At 43.5% G+C, this 15,446-nt stretch overlaps 1 protein-coding gene across 4 annotated transcripts in view; it reads right to left on the reverse strand.

Moving 5' to 3' along the window:
• The window catches only part of LOC118781231 (RAP1 GTPase activating protein), an 81,069-nt gene that overhangs the window by 46,116 nt on the left and 19,507 nt on the right, over window positions 1–15,446 (reverse strand). The window contains exons 1-2 of one of the 4 annotated variants that reach the window (XM_036534171.1): window positions 14,541–15,187; window positions 13,647–14,292 (exon numbers count right to left, since the gene is read on the reverse strand). The exons of the other annotated variants lie outside the window; for them this stretch is intronic. Coding sequence (XP_036390064.1) covers window positions 13,647–13,690 — 44 coding nt within the window. The 5' untranslated portion in view covers window positions 13,691–14,292; window positions 14,541–15,187. Of the gene's footprint in view, window positions 1–13,646; window positions 14,293–14,540; window positions 15,188–15,446 lie in introns of those variants that run through there. 4 annotated transcript variants of the gene reach the window in all.

Genomic DNA, 15,446 nt, shown 5'->3' on the forward strand with positions numbered 1-15,446 from the left:
GCCACAACAAAACTTTATTTAGATATAGACTGACCATAGAATTTTTTAGAATTATTACTGTCAAATGTAGTTACTGTACTGTACATTGAGACTGTATTTCAAATCCTCTAAAAACGTGTGTAACATCCTCTGTATATTATTACTGAAAATAAATTCCCACATTTTAAGAGACCTCCACTAAAGCAGAACTGTTGTCTGCTCCCTCATAGCATTGCACGCACAGCAGGCATAAAACAACTACGTAAGGTTTTTGATAGTGCACTCTTACATTACTCCACTGAACGTAACAAATTACCCCAGGGTAAAACAACATCCTCTTAAATTATACTGCATCCTTCTGTGCACTGACCTTCTCTAAATGGAGACTTTTTTCTTCCAAGCCAGTAGACAAACCAAGTGCAACTTGATGAGCTATCACTATAGCCTGCGAACACCTACCGAAGCTTTTTACAGTTAGGAGCACAGTTTTTGTTCTGCACAGGGATGAAATGAGATAAAATGGGCTTACTGCACAATCTCACCCCCTCACAGAGCCTGCCATATCTCTGCTCGCAGAGGGGGATCTTCGGTGTATTCCACAGACTACACATCTCTAAGGATAGGAGAGAGATCTATGATACATCAGAAAGCTTATCTGGAGAGAGGAGCACCACAATACCAGTATTGCCCTCAATAATGGAGCACAACAGTAAGAACAACAGTGTGACCTTCAGCGACTGCCCTCTGAATAAATGGGTAGTTGATGCTGAAAATTAAGAGACCTACAGATAAACATATGTTGAGAATCCACATACACGTGAGGTACTGCATACCGGTGAAATATTAACTAGGTATGTGGAAGATATAGAAATATCAAAGTATTTGCTTGGGTCAAAAATACATTTTATTTTATACAAATATGCATCACCCTTGCAGAATCTGATGCTTGCCTTCTCCATATAAAGTCTAAGTGGTCCATTTCATAAATGATTTCTCCCGTGCTCGCAAATTAAATCAGAGTGCAAAGAAACTCACGTTGCATAAAAGAGAGTCTACCGCAGCGGTTTGGATTAAAAAAAAAAAGAGCTAGTTGCTTAAAAAAGACACACACGAACACAAAAAATGAAGAGTACAGAATTTGTTTCTTACTCATCAGCACTAGTATTATGCAAGGTTCATCTGAGGATTCAAGGTTTTTTGGTGCTTTTCAGAAGTTGTCAGACCAAAGCACGTCCTTTTACCCATGCTGATTTGACAGTTCAGCACACATTAGCTCAATTTTCCTCTTTCCTTAAAAAAAAAAAAAAAAAAGAACCCCTGCCCTGAGAGCAGCCTTGAGAGCACGTCTCAGACAGCAAAACACGCTCCTTTCGATGCAATCGATGAGCCTGGAGTTAAAGAGCGCTCCTCCATCCCTTCGTTAAAGCGGTCTGTCACTCGAGGGACGTCTTACCAGAGCGGATTTACTCTGCGCAGGCGGACGTCTGGGATGGCCCCTCTCTTGGAGCTCTGTGCAGTCCAGGTCTTTCTGTTGAACGGCATGTCCTCGACCTTAAGACGCATTGCTGAAAATGGAGAGCCAAGCAGGGCGCCGGAAGAGGCTGCATTTTGAATGCAGGGCAAACATACCCCATCCAATTAGGTGTCCGACACCTAGCGTGTGCGCCAGCCCACAGCGAGTGTAGTCTTACAGACCAAGCTCCAGGCAGTGCATTGTTTAAAAAGATTTCTTTCTTCACACCCTGTTTAATGACAAAACCAAACCTGTTTTTTTTTTTTTCTTTTTTTACAGCTGGAGTGCTGGATTAAGTTTACACATTTTCATGCCAGCTCTCAGGTGTCCAAGTCACCCCTCTGAAAATCTCCAGAGGGGGAAACCAGACTGAGACTGAAGCTCAGTTTACTGAGAAATGCAGAATTAGGTCAAAACTGCACTTGCAAGTGTTCAGTTGCTCCCTGAGGGTCCAACTCATCAAATTCAAGTAGCTTTTCTTGTCAAAATGAAAGCTGCAAGAGGAATGAGATATCAGCTATCTGCAGTGACCTGGGATGAGTTCAATAGGAAAGAGTGCTCATGGGGGGTGAAGTCCAAAGCCCATTTGAACATGCCCCTTGACCTCTAACTATGGACTTCATCTCCCATCAGCATGCTTTCAAAATGCAGCATGTTGATTTGTTTGTTTGAATACAGCCTGAGGACATCAATCCCAAACTGGTCTAACTTAGCTGCAGAGACAGAAATGGTCAACGGCCAAATGTTCAGACCTGTGTCTTGAAGCTCGTTTGGTAATACATTTTACAGCCTGTCGCAAAAATTCAGTCAATCCTGACTCAACAACCAATCAAGCAAAATGTATTTAAAACATATCACCATGGGCAGTATTTACTGGACATAAATATGAAATCACATTCGTAAACACTTGTGTATATTAGGTCTGCTGGGACGTGAACAGCCTATGTGACACAGTCACCGCTGTGTACACCTGCAGAATGATCCATGTGCCTCCTCCCCTCTCAAACTCCTCCGTGTTGTGACAGACCGTCTGTTTGGTGTCTCCTGCCATAAAGATGAGCCAGGGCGAAGGAGAAGGGCTGGAGGCTCCAACCCTTTGCGTGAAGATCTTGGACTGCTCCGGTGAAGTCTCAGGTGTATTAATAGACTCAGGATGCAGATGTGGCTTTGAATAAATGAATAATGATTTGACTAATAAGGTTTTAGTTGACATTGCTGTGGGAGGAGATCTCAGATGGCTGGTCCGTGTTGGGGATTACAATGTTTGGGTCTTAAATATTTCTTTTTCTCCCTTTATCTCTCTCTTTCTCTCTCTCTCTCTCTCTCTCTCTCTCTCTCTCTCTCTCTCACTTCCTTTGTCTCTGTATCCCTCTTTCTCTCTCTGAGGATATGGCAGTACCAAAAAGAGCTACATAAATTCATCATCATCACCATCATTGTCAATATAGTGTAGCACAGCTTTTTTTCAGATCATTGTTACTTTGAGTACAGCAGTATGATGTGCACTAACATTGCTCTTAAAGATCATTTTTTGACACCATATAAGCAATTCAAGGTAATGTTATTTGCATAGGTTTTATATTCATATGATGTTAGTATGTTTTTCCTGAAGGATAAGTGTGTGCCAGAATGTTTGTACTCTTATCTGTGTCTTCCAGCTTTATGCCAACATGTTTGTAATTCAGGCTGTTACCTGTGTTGCTCTATATAAGAGTGTCTACTAAACTACAAGAAACAGAAAAGCAAAAATGCACTAATACTTCTATGATATGATACTGTCAAATGAATGATAAGAACAACAACAGGGTAACAGTAATAATAATAACCTTGGGGTGGCCTTGTGGCTCGAGCTTTGCCCTTCCCTTTCCTGTCCTCCACAGGCACAGCACAGCTGGGGGCTAAGGTTAGAGCTCCTCACTTCAAACCTTGACTGATTCATGCTGAGTTTTACAGCTGGCTCAGTACCATGCCCCACTGGCTGTTCTCGTTGGGTTGCAAACTTTGCAATTTTTTTGCCAGGTCCAGACTTCACAGTGCCCTGACAATTGTTTCTTTATGAATGAAATATAGAAAAATCATTTTATGCACAGATCATACTAGAGTGCATTAAAAATTAGGGGAACATGGAGTAAATAAGACAAAGTTCCATCTGTGTAATCACTGGCCTTGAATCAATAATTCTGCGTGGACTGAGTGAACTGACCACAAAGGGGCCTGGATGCAGCGTGGTGAAAGCTGCACTTTTAACCAGAGCTGCAGGTTCAACTCACAGGTGGGGCACAGTTGTTGCAACCTTAAGGAAGGTACATAACTGGAAATACCTCAGCCAAAATCCAGGTATTTCAGTGGATATATAAAAATTAAAGTGAGCTGTGTAAGTTGTTCTGGATCAGGGCATCTCCTAAGTGAGCAAATAACGGCCTGTAATGTTGCTGCAGGGGAACATGCTGACAAACTGCTGGAGATCCCATCTAGCCCTGATCCCTGGGGTCTGACTCGACCTTACCATTCATTAGGCACCAACAAACCCTGCAAGATTTACTGAACTGTTGAGCTAGCATTCAATGATTAAACCTTCAGTCACAAGAAATATGTGAATACTGCAACAGATGTAGCTATCTATGTTCATATGCAGTCAATTTAACCCTCTGAATCAGTTGCGACAGGTTGTGTCACACACCTGGTAGGTATAAAATCCGGAGGAGATCAATGCTGTGGCTGCTGCTTGCAGTGAGATTGAATCTGCACTGCTGCATAATCAACAGTGTAGCCATTCCCTGGTATCAGCGGCTGCGGTCTCCTCATTCCTGGTGGTATTACTCTGATGAATGACAGTCACTCTAGATTGTTGTGCCAGTTTCTGACTCTCTGCATGTGCTGTAATTAAACTGACTGATGATGGAAAAAAAGTCCCTGCCTCTCTCCTTTAAAGGCTCAAAGGAATCGGATTGTTTCATGACAGCTAATTGAATTAAAAATAACTCCCCGGCAGTAAGTAATCCGTGAAATTGTGCCATTTGTGAACGCAAATTGATTAATTCCGTGCATCCATGATGCCCGCATACTGAAATAGACCTGATCAAACTGGCAGCTTTTTAGGTTTCAAGCCCACCACTTCCAAGATTTACCCATGAGGCACAGAGGAGAACGGAGCACAGATGGGGCAATGAACCAGCACTGCAGGTCTCGAGAGGGACTGGTCAATCCAGGGGTGGGCCAAAGTGTTTCTAAAGATGAATTCTTTCTAATTCTTCCTGCTGTCCCTGGGTTGACAACAATTTCAGTACCATGCCAAATTCAGGGGGATAAATGGGCTCTTGCCCTTTAAGAAATGTGCTAATTATTGCCTCTAATGGGGGAGATGCACAGTTGCCCTCCACTAAGCTTCTATTTGATCTTTTATCATTGTATGAGTGTGACATGCCATGTTATTAAGGACTGCCTATCATTGCATACTGACCTCTTTTTCATTATTCTAGATGTCACATTCCCCACAGCTGAAGGTACAATGCTTTACACGTCACAAAATATTTCAGATTTTTTTCCCCACAATGGGACCACACAGAAAACCTAAGGCTTATCATTTGTAAATAACATATTCTCCTCCAGCTGTTCAAGGGATAGAATGCAGTGTATCTACAGATATCCATGGAAATCCTTCTTAGCGCATGGCATCACCCGCCCTGTGCATTTTCTGCTCTAGTCCTACACTACTATTGGCATACTTGCATTGTAACATGGGAAGGTATTTTGATACTGCTGTTTTGGTTGTCGTGCATCAGCCCCCCAGCCGCCCCCCTTCCCCCCCCTTCTCTCAATCAGCGAAACGAGCGAGGTGATTTCGACGTTCCCAGGTGTTTGTAGCCTGCTCTCGCTGCAGTCGGCTCCAGAATGCTCACATTAAAGGATGGCCTAGTTCCCCCTGGCCCTCCTCCTGGTCTTAATCACGCCGAGACAAACAAGCACAGGTGTGCAATGTGTCACCACTTTAATAAAGCCCGCCATCCATCCAATCTCCTCACATTTCTGTGGCCAGATTGCTTCATCAAACAATTTGAGCCCTGGGGCTGTGTGATGGAATAAACATTAATGGAGGGCAGCGTTTAGGGGCAGGGGAAAGTCACACGCATGCCCTTCACACAGACAACAGAGCAAGGCTTCTGCCTCCCTGCTAAGTCCGGCTGATATCTCTGTTTTCTCTTGTTTTTGGCTCAGGGCTGAATCTGGTTGATTTGTCTCTCAGAGACCGGTATCGGTTTCCTCTCTGGTTCTCTCAGCTGTGAGGCCTGTTAATTTTCTCCTTGGATCGTGAGATACCACGACCCTGCTGATCTCCTCAGCACATTGGCACATACACGGGTTGCTCACATCTACTAACATTACAAGCATAAGAAAGGAGAGAGCTAAACTTTAAAGTTCTTACTTTTTTTCTGTTGACAATCCCTTGTATACATAGGGGTAAACAGGAACTTGCTCTTGAAAGGTTGCTCTTGAAACAAAATGTGCTGCTAGTACCTGGAATAATTTGTAAACACTGGGTATTTCTTTCCTTTTTGGGGGTTTGTTTTATTCTAAGATCAACAAAACCTCCCCTAACACCCTATAACAGAGGAATCTCTGTGCTTTAAGAAAATAATAAATTAAAATTACTTTTACCAAATAAAGGTGTGCTCTCTTTGAGCTCAGCCTTTCCCATAAGGCAAACACACCAATTACACAGAGCTGAAATACAAACCCAGCTCTGAAACACAAAAGACTACTCCTCTAAGCCTTTACGCTGAGAAACCTGTCTGACTGCCTGGGCCGCTCTTAACAATTACTCTCAGCTACCCAGACCTCTGCACTACACCTCCAAACCATCCTCGTGGCTCTGTAAGATTGTCTAGAGATGGGGACAGTGTGGTGGTGTATCATGATCAAGACCCAAGATGTTAAATTGTCTATTTGGTCCACAGACCAAATAGGCACAGACCGCTTTACTTATAGCATTGCACTTGTGAGCCCTCTCTTGTTTCAGAATAAGAAGCACACACCTACAGTGACAAGCTATCTAAAGCCTGTAATATCTATACTTGGACAAGACTAAAAAACAGCTACTAAGGCTACCAAACACACAATCTTTTCTCTTGGCGAATATGACTTCTGTTCTCAAACAAAAATAATCTGTCAAACACCCTTGAAAACTATAAAACACAGAAACAACTTTTTTGTGTTTTATTCCCTATTAGTAGGCCTGGCTGCAATGACAGATTGTAACTATTACACCAGAATCCCCTACTTTCCTTTTCCTGCAGAAATGGAAATGTAACACAAGCATTTGTAAAGAACACATAATTTGGCTGAATCAAATTCACAGACTTCCAAAGCACATTTTATTGCTTAAGATAGTTGAGAAAAAAATCTCCCCACCATATTCAAACAAGCAAAGAGAACCACCTCTGCGCCTCACACAAAATCACTGATTTGCCGATTGCGTGCAGTAGCCTATTTTCCGCAAGCAATAACACTTAGGTGACTTCACCCTTTGCTAGCCACTTTTAAAATGAATGCTTCAGATTGGCAATGACTAACATGATCCTGACTTCCCGGGGACACCTTAGTTACTTTTACACGTGGAGTAATTCACAATCAGGCAGTTCATTGTCTATCAAGGACAGCGTCCAAGTGGTTCTTACACTGTGTTCTGTTCCTGGCTGTTGTCCCTCACCACCCATCCAAACTACAATCCCCCTCCACCCCTGCCAACTGCCAGGGGTTTTCCGTATGCATTAAAAAATGCAGGTGCTTTGGAACAAAGACCCATCTGTTCTGCGGTCTCCTCTTTCTGTCCTCTGCTGCTGCTCCTCATGTGACTCGGAGCTCATCACCATCACCGGCAGGCAGCATGCAAACAGAGCCCCATCCAAACGGGGGTCCACAGCAGCTTTCCAATTGCGGGCCCCTGCTCTCCAAACCGTGTGGCACGAGATTCGATTCGATCCCCGGCCGAGGGAGCTAATCACTTTTGTTGTGGCTCTCAGAGGTGTTACCACCTCCTGTAGCAGATATCCGCAGGTAACTCGCACTTCTGAACTCAGGCAAGTATGAGCCGTGAATTCTCCCTTGCTTTTGGGATTCCTCTCCGTCAATCAGATCCTGTTACTAATAAGCATGACTCCCCTTTCCATGCTGGAAAATGGATTGCATGTATGTCAATTTCCTCTTAAAAATGGATTTTAATTAAAGATCACTCTTCAGCATCATACAGCGAATAAGACTGATTATATGTATTTTGTAAATACTGAGTACAAAATGTTTCAATAAAACATTGTGTCTTCCAGCCTTGTTGCTGTGTAAAAACATTACAGTCGCCTCGCTTGCACGCAGTTCGGTGTACAGCCGCTGCCTCCTATTTAACGAGAGGACTGGGTTTTTTTTCACTCGCAATCGTTTTTATTGCACGCAGGCAAAGTGTAGGAGTCAGTAGGGAGTTATTAAGACAGAGCTCGCGGGTTCACCCACGTAATTATAGGTACTTCTATCGGCTTATTCTTCATAATTAGTTACGGAGGTCCACTTGGTTTAGCGCCCAACCGCAGGAATGAGGACTCGGGGAACATCTCCGCAACTTGTGTCATTAATGGTAGAGAACTCCACCGCACACGCTCGGCTGTGTAATGAGGCGGTTTCTGCGGCGCAACGATCGGAAATGGATGGCGCAGAGTCTCCCGTGACTCAGGGAAAAACCTTGCATAGACAAGGCAAATACGCTGCCGTGAAGAATTGGCTCACACGCCCTGTTGATATTACGATATTCAGATAAACAGTTCAATTTCTGTGGGGTCGGACGGGGAATGCGCATTTAAGAGGTAAGGGTAAAATCGTCCCAGCTCATCTGTAATATCTAAAGCACGAAATACATTCAACCAGGGGAGGACAGGAGTGGCTGGATAATAATATGCTGTTATAAGCTCCATAATCGAGTCCTGGCCTCATACTGATAATCTGACTCAAAAACAGTTTTCCCCTAAAGGAAAGAACTTTGAGCACTTAAACCAGGCTATAGACACACTTCCTCTGACACAGTTCTCATTTATCCATATACTAATGGGAACAACTGCCAGTCACACCCTCCAAAATAATAATTAATAAAAAAAAAAAAACTCTTGCTGCTAGCATGTCTTTTCCCCAGTATAGCATTTTAGGAGAACATTATTCTGAATGACAGGCTAAGATGGGCTGAATGGCATGGTCCTGCCATTACAAGGCCATGTGCTGTTTCTTATATTCGTATAATTAAGGTGATTGCAATTGTAATGACTTGTGTTTCAGAATGTGCTAGAATAGCAGGCTATAGTGTTTAATACCAATGAATTCTACTGCCAAATCTGCTCTAACAGGAACTACCAATACCAATAATGAACTGTGATGTTTCAGCCACCAGAGGGCATATGACACACAGGGAAGGCGAGAACAAACCCTGGCAAGAACCTCATCCAGGGCTCTTATTTGTAGGAAATGACACACTGATATATTTTTTCCTGCATTACAACGCAGTTTTACATGACAGATTCTAAGACAGTTCCTCTTTGTCGAACAGCATTCATCCATTCGACAGGGTGACCCAGGAGGCAAACGACACCATTTTATCATTTGCTTAGCAGACGCCCATATCAAGGACAACTTACAAAGCTTATGCGTACTAAATGAACAGATGTACAGATGTATACTTATGCAAACAGCTCAGGTTAAGCACCTTGCTCAAGGGTACAAAAACAATGGCTCCTTTGGGATCTGAGCCTACAACTTTCTGGTCATAAGCCTGCTTAAGACAGAACTCTTTTGGTCCACATAGAGCTATTGACCCAAAGCAAGGGCAAGGGGATTCTCTGTACCCTTGTGACACACCTCACAAAGAGTCAGCCATATTGTGTGTTATGGGGACTCGTGATGGGTAGATCCTTTTTTAGCATGCCCTTTTCCCTAAATTGGACCACAAGAGCAGACTGCTCATCCCCAGGGGAGACAGGGGAATGCTGCCCAAGGTGACAGAGTTGGGGTACCTGCTCAGTCAGGGAAAGCTGCAGTTTCTTTTACTTAGTTTAATTTTATTTCACTACTCTTTGACCAGGAAGGTCAGCTGAGAACCGGTTCGCTCAAGCAATGACATTCCTGGCCAAGAGACATAAAGACACAACAACACAGTTGTGCAGGAAGTACAGAGAACAGAGTGGTTAAAAATATGCAAAGGCAGATTGACAAAAACAAGAATGACAGAATATTTATGACTGCTCACTGAAGAACAGGTTCTGAAATGATGGCAGGTTAATTTAAGGTGCAATTCCACGGTGGGGCACAACTACTAAGAAACTCACCTAACCTAAACTGCTTGTAATAATGGGAGGGCAGTAAAACATACAATCTTCCTTTGGTGAAGTGCATACAAATCAAGCTGTACATGTACATATGTGTAAACAACACTGCTCTGTTAACCGTCCTGAACAAGGATGTCTGTCAAGGAAATAAATGACGTAATGTACACAGCAGCAACCCCGAGACAGCTCAGCCAGTCTAACTGCGTTGCGCACGAGTCGCCTGACACCACGGTTCCCCTTAATGACACACTCTGACATCTCAGCGTTGACCACCACAGGCAGTCTGTCCCATCCAATGACAAATCAGTGTCTCAGAAAGACACTGACATCCTCTGACAATGACCGCCACGCATTGTGAAAACTGATTCCACTTCCTTCAACAAAAAAGCGAAGGCTGCCTCAGGATGCAATTGAATTCGATCATCAACTGCACACAAAACACCTGGGGGTCCATTCGAACCTCTGTGGCGCCCTAGCCCGTAACAAACTGAGGCATGAATGCTTGCTTCAATTCGTTGTTAACCCACGGCGGTTGGATTGAAATGCTCCCTCTACACTAGGTAAGGGCATCAACAATTTTTTTTTCCCTTCTCCAGATCGGTAATTTGCTTCAGCGCTGTCTGTGTTTAATGTGCGAAAACAACTGGAGACAGTCAGTGGGGATAATCTGACAGGCTGCATGTCCAATCCTTTAAGTGACAATGTGAGCCCTGGGAAAAAATGGAGCAAAAAATATCTCAAAATAAACGGCTCCGAAATATTCTCACCCCTGAAAAAATAAATAAATAAAAAATACGCCCAGGAGGAAGTTCTAAGCTTTCAATAACAAGGGACTTTGAATTTGCTTTGGGGGAAATTATGATGGAATTTGCAGCTGATAGAGCGTATTACAAACTAGGTTTATGCATATGTAACAGGCAGTGGAATCCTTTCCTAGAAGCAGAAGATGGAGGGGGGTCACAGGCAGCTTTGTTCACCAGAGTAAAAGGCTCTCCCTCTTTTCCTGGCCTCCATCAGCATGCAGCTGAGGTACAGTAGCCACAGCCCCAACCTAACAGCACACAGCACATGGAGATGCAGTCTTTCCACCATATTTTTACATTACATTACATTAATGGCATTTAGCAGGTGCTCTTATCCAGAGCGACTTACATAGGTTAAAATTTTTACATATTACCCATTTATACAGCTGGATATTTACTGAGGCAAATTAGGTTAAATACCTTGCCCAAGGGTATAGCTGCAGTGCCCTGGGGGGGGGGGGGGGTCGAACCAGCCACCTATGGTTACAAGTCCTGCTCCTTACCAATATGCTACGCTATTCCTCCAGATATTGTAATTTAATATATTTAAGTATTAACATGTAATTGCTTTAATGCCCTGCAGTTTTTAGGTATTCTACAAAATACGCCACAGTTAAGCACTGTTGTTTTACATTTTTCCATCAGTTTCACCTTTTTAAGAGCGTGCAGGAGGATGCATGCCTCTTCATTGGGTTTGATAGGCCACGCCTCCCATATGAAAGAAAAACCAGGTGCTATGAATGGTAGGAGGACTGGGAGAGCAGGGAGAGCAGACGCAGGACAGGAAGGGTTGTGTGGAAAATTATGTCCTCTTTGCTCTAACCTCTATTTTTGTTCCTTACTTGATGTTGATTATCTGTTTTATCCTGTCTTATTTATAACAAATTCATCATTTTTTGATATCTTCATGCTGCTTTCTAACCTTTTTATGTGAGAAGGAATAAGCCAGCTTCATCACAAGCAGAACAAAAGCTGAATTTGCTGTCTTTTAATTAAATTTGATGGAGGTGAGCTGCTCCCCTCCGGTAATCCGGCTAAAGCCTCCCTTCACCTCGACTTTTTGCCATTTTAAGCACATTTTTTGAACGCTGGATTTCTGCACACTAGCATTTTTAAACAGTACTTTCCATTTTAAATGGGCAATATTCAGTGAATCCAAAGCAGAGAGCTGTCCTGAAATCAAGAATATCATTGAGTGATTAAGAAATAAACTATATTTGTAATTTCATTTCCATTGAAAAAATTGCACAAAGATGAAAATGCAAACAAGGGGCAGAGCCAAGGAAGGAAAGAAGAAGCTTGGTCATACCATAAATGACTACAGGATGTTGGGTGACCATTCCTGCCTGGCACACCTGACAGTTTCCTTCTGCCAGGATGATGTGCAGTGCATTTCTCTTGGATTTTGAATGGCATTAAAAGGAGTAGAGGTGAAGCTGGAGCAACTTGGATGCCTGGGGCTGCTAATCTGTTTATGGGCTGTTCTGTCCAGATTTAAGTGCTCCTAGGCGGCTCTGCATCAGCCCAGGAAGGTGGGGTCTGGGAAGAGGATTCTTTTTAATGGCAAGGGGGAGACAAAAAGACAGCCTGGTGCATTAATCTCTCCCCTCCTGGGATACCTGTGCTGCTTTCAGCCTACTGTTCAAGAGAGACCTTGCCGCTGTCCACCCCCAAAGAAGATTACCGACTCAGGATTAGCACAAATTATTACCTTTCTTTTGAAGGGGAAAGCACACATGGGATCTGGGGGAGTTTAAAAAGCAATAAATAACTGTAACAACCAAGGGGGCCATTTTGTGTCCATAACAAACTGTACAAGTCAACTGTGTACTTAACAGACTTCTAGGAAATCATAAACAAATCAGTTATATCTGATTTGGAGTCTTGTGGAGGAAGCCATATATTGCATATTGGTCCTCTCACTTCAATTTATCTTGGAAGGATAGTGATTTTTTAGTTTTTATTTTCTCATTATAGAACTTTATAGACATAGACGTGCATTTGACTGAAACACTGGCAATTCTGTACTGAATATGAAATGGATGTTGGCTGACCACTGCTCATCCAGGAATGTGAACAGCCTGATTTGGTCAGGAAGAGTGTATCGCATTTCATGTCACATCTTGTACATTGAATATTAAAGATCAGCAAAAAAAAAAAGAAACAAAGATCAAAGATGCATCCTTGAGTTATGGGGTCCTGACAGCAGACACACACCGAGGAGAACACAGCTCCTCCTCCTTGTTGAACACATTAAATTCTAATCTGGGCATATTTGGCAGGAGTTGTAAAATGGGTTCTGAGGTGCATGCTGTGACATTAATGCTAATATATTCCGGTGAGCAGTAGATATGACAATGACCTATATCGCTAAGGGAGAGGAAAGAGAGAGGAGGAGGCTGAATACTGAGAGTGGTAGATGTGGAAGCTGCTCACAAATCACAAATCACAAATTAGCATAAGCACAACATGCTGGAGAACCAATGGGCCAGACCACCCTGAAGAAAGCTGAACTATTAATTTGTTCTTTTGATGTTAGTTTTCTATTAATCTAACATTATGAAAATTATGTTGTAATAGTAAAATATTAAATTTAAGAAAAATATTTTTGGTCTCAGTCAAGTCAAAGTATACTGGGTATATTAAAAATACTATACATCATTTGCCACTGTAAATTATTCCATTATATGTGTATATTCTTTGGTTGCTGAATAGTTGTACTATGAAATTTACACACATACTATAATATTACATTCATTAAAAATAAATATTTTCATATTTGTATGTAATTGCATATATGAAAGCAGTAGTTAATATACACATCTACATTTACATATACCATTCCTTCACAACAGAAGTAACACACACTGAAAGCAACCATACTGGAAACATCTCAACCTCATGTCTTTATTCCTTCATAGTTCTTACATCCAATCAAAAACAAAAGTACTGTTGTGAAGATGGAAGACAGCAAAACCACATGCCTTTCCCACTCACCAGAATTTCTTGGGCCTTCCGATTCTAAAAGGTGAGCAGGGCATGTTGGCGATCCGTGTTTGTGCTGCTGAAGGAAACCAGCCTGTGTGACAGGCCTTTGAGGTCAGCTTACTCAGTCTCAGAGAGAATTCGTCAGGCCGTCAGACATCTATCTATCCACTGGTATACGGAGGGCTTTGTTTGCAGCCTAGCGACACAGGTGCGCATCCTGAGGAAAATTGTCAGGCTTCAGTTCCGGCCTACTGCAAATGCTGTGCGGTTACAGGATTCGCCTTCGCTTTGGTGCTTTTTATGTTTGTTTTTGTTTTGTTTTACTATTTGTCTTGGCCTCAGGAGTCAGAATGCAGCCGCTTGGCAGTCAATCGGCTTGTTTTAAGTGCAGCGGTGGAATTGGGAAGGCAAATCGGTCTCCTAAAGTTGTCGAGGCTTGCACAAAATACTGCAGAGCGGAGAAATTCTTGGGCGATGGCTGGGACTCTAATGACACCTCCGGTGACAACTGTCATACAGTGAAATGCGGCACGGAGATGCTGCGGCGCAGATATCGGCTGGGGGCCGGCTGAGGCCCTGTTCCAGAACGACAGACGGTGTGTGCATCATACCCGGTGCATGCTGGGAGTCACAGCCACATCAACAGGGACACAATCTTCTCAGTGGAATTAACACCAGTGGTGAAGCGAACCAGCAACAAAAAAAAAAAACAAGAGAGTAGTTTACTACCGTACGGACAATTTCTGAACAGGTTTTTGTAATAACACCATTATAATAATATTTTCCACACAACACAATACATCCAGTTCTCTTCTGTCCGTTTTAGCCTGGCTGAAACAATGTATCTTTTTTCTCCATTCGTGTAACACAGCTACATCTCACGTCACTTCTATTAATTCATACCTATGGTTGCTGGTTTATAATGATTCCAGTGTCCCCCCTGCTGTTCTCCTTCATGCTGCTGTCTCCTGTTAACAGTCCAGTGAACGGAAGTCAAAGTGCTCCTGGACGGTGACGTTGCCTGCCAGCCCGCCAAAACAGACCATTATATTTATGTGATGCTCAGTTCGTCAACAAGGACATTAACTGCAGATTAAAAATTAGCTCCAGCACACACAGGGTACGCTGCACCCTTCATTTGAATCCATAAAATCAAAACAGGAAAAAGCCGCCCTGGTGTCACCTTTGTGGACAGTGAACTCCACGTTTCTGTGAAGAGGTCTTGCGAATCCTCCTCCTCCTTCTCGTCCTCCTCTGGACTCAGACTGGTGCAATGCGAGTCCTGGGACTGGAGTGCAGGGTGGTGGCAGGGTGTCTGAGTGACGCGTCTCTCTCTCTCTCTCCCCCCCGCCCCCCCCGCAGTGGTGGTGTGCTCCGTGTGTTTCTCTGCCGTGGAGGCCGGGGTGGGCTGGCCTGTGTGACCCTCACTCACTTGGAGCACTTACTCCGTTTCTGCCTTCTCCACAGTGCCGGGACAAGCTTCCCTGTGCAGGCCTGCGCATATCTGCATACGGCAGGACATCCCAACCCCCCCCAATCTGCCAGTGCCGCAAAGCTGGCTGCCGTTACTGTAGCAACGGGGAAAGCAGGCAGCGCAGACTGCAGTGAGCCTGCTGGTCCGTTCTGTCTCTCTCCCCCCCGTCTTTCCCACTCTCTCTCGCTCTCTTTCCTCCCTCCCTCCCTCCCACTCTCTTTCCCTGATTTTTCTCCTTCTCTTTCCCTCTTCTGCATTTGTGTCATTGCTGTGGAAAAGAAGTGACTGCTAGTGATGGACAGGGCTCAGTGCATCCTACTCTTACTTGACAAATT

The sequence above is a fragment of the Megalops cyprinoides genome, chromosome 7 (genome assembly GCF_013368585.1).
Source record: "Megalops cyprinoides isolate fMegCyp1 chromosome 7, fMegCyp1.pri, whole genome shotgun sequence".
In the NCBI taxonomy this organism is placed as follows: Eukaryota; Metazoa; Chordata; class Actinopteri; order Elopiformes; family Megalopidae; genus Megalops; species Megalops cyprinoides.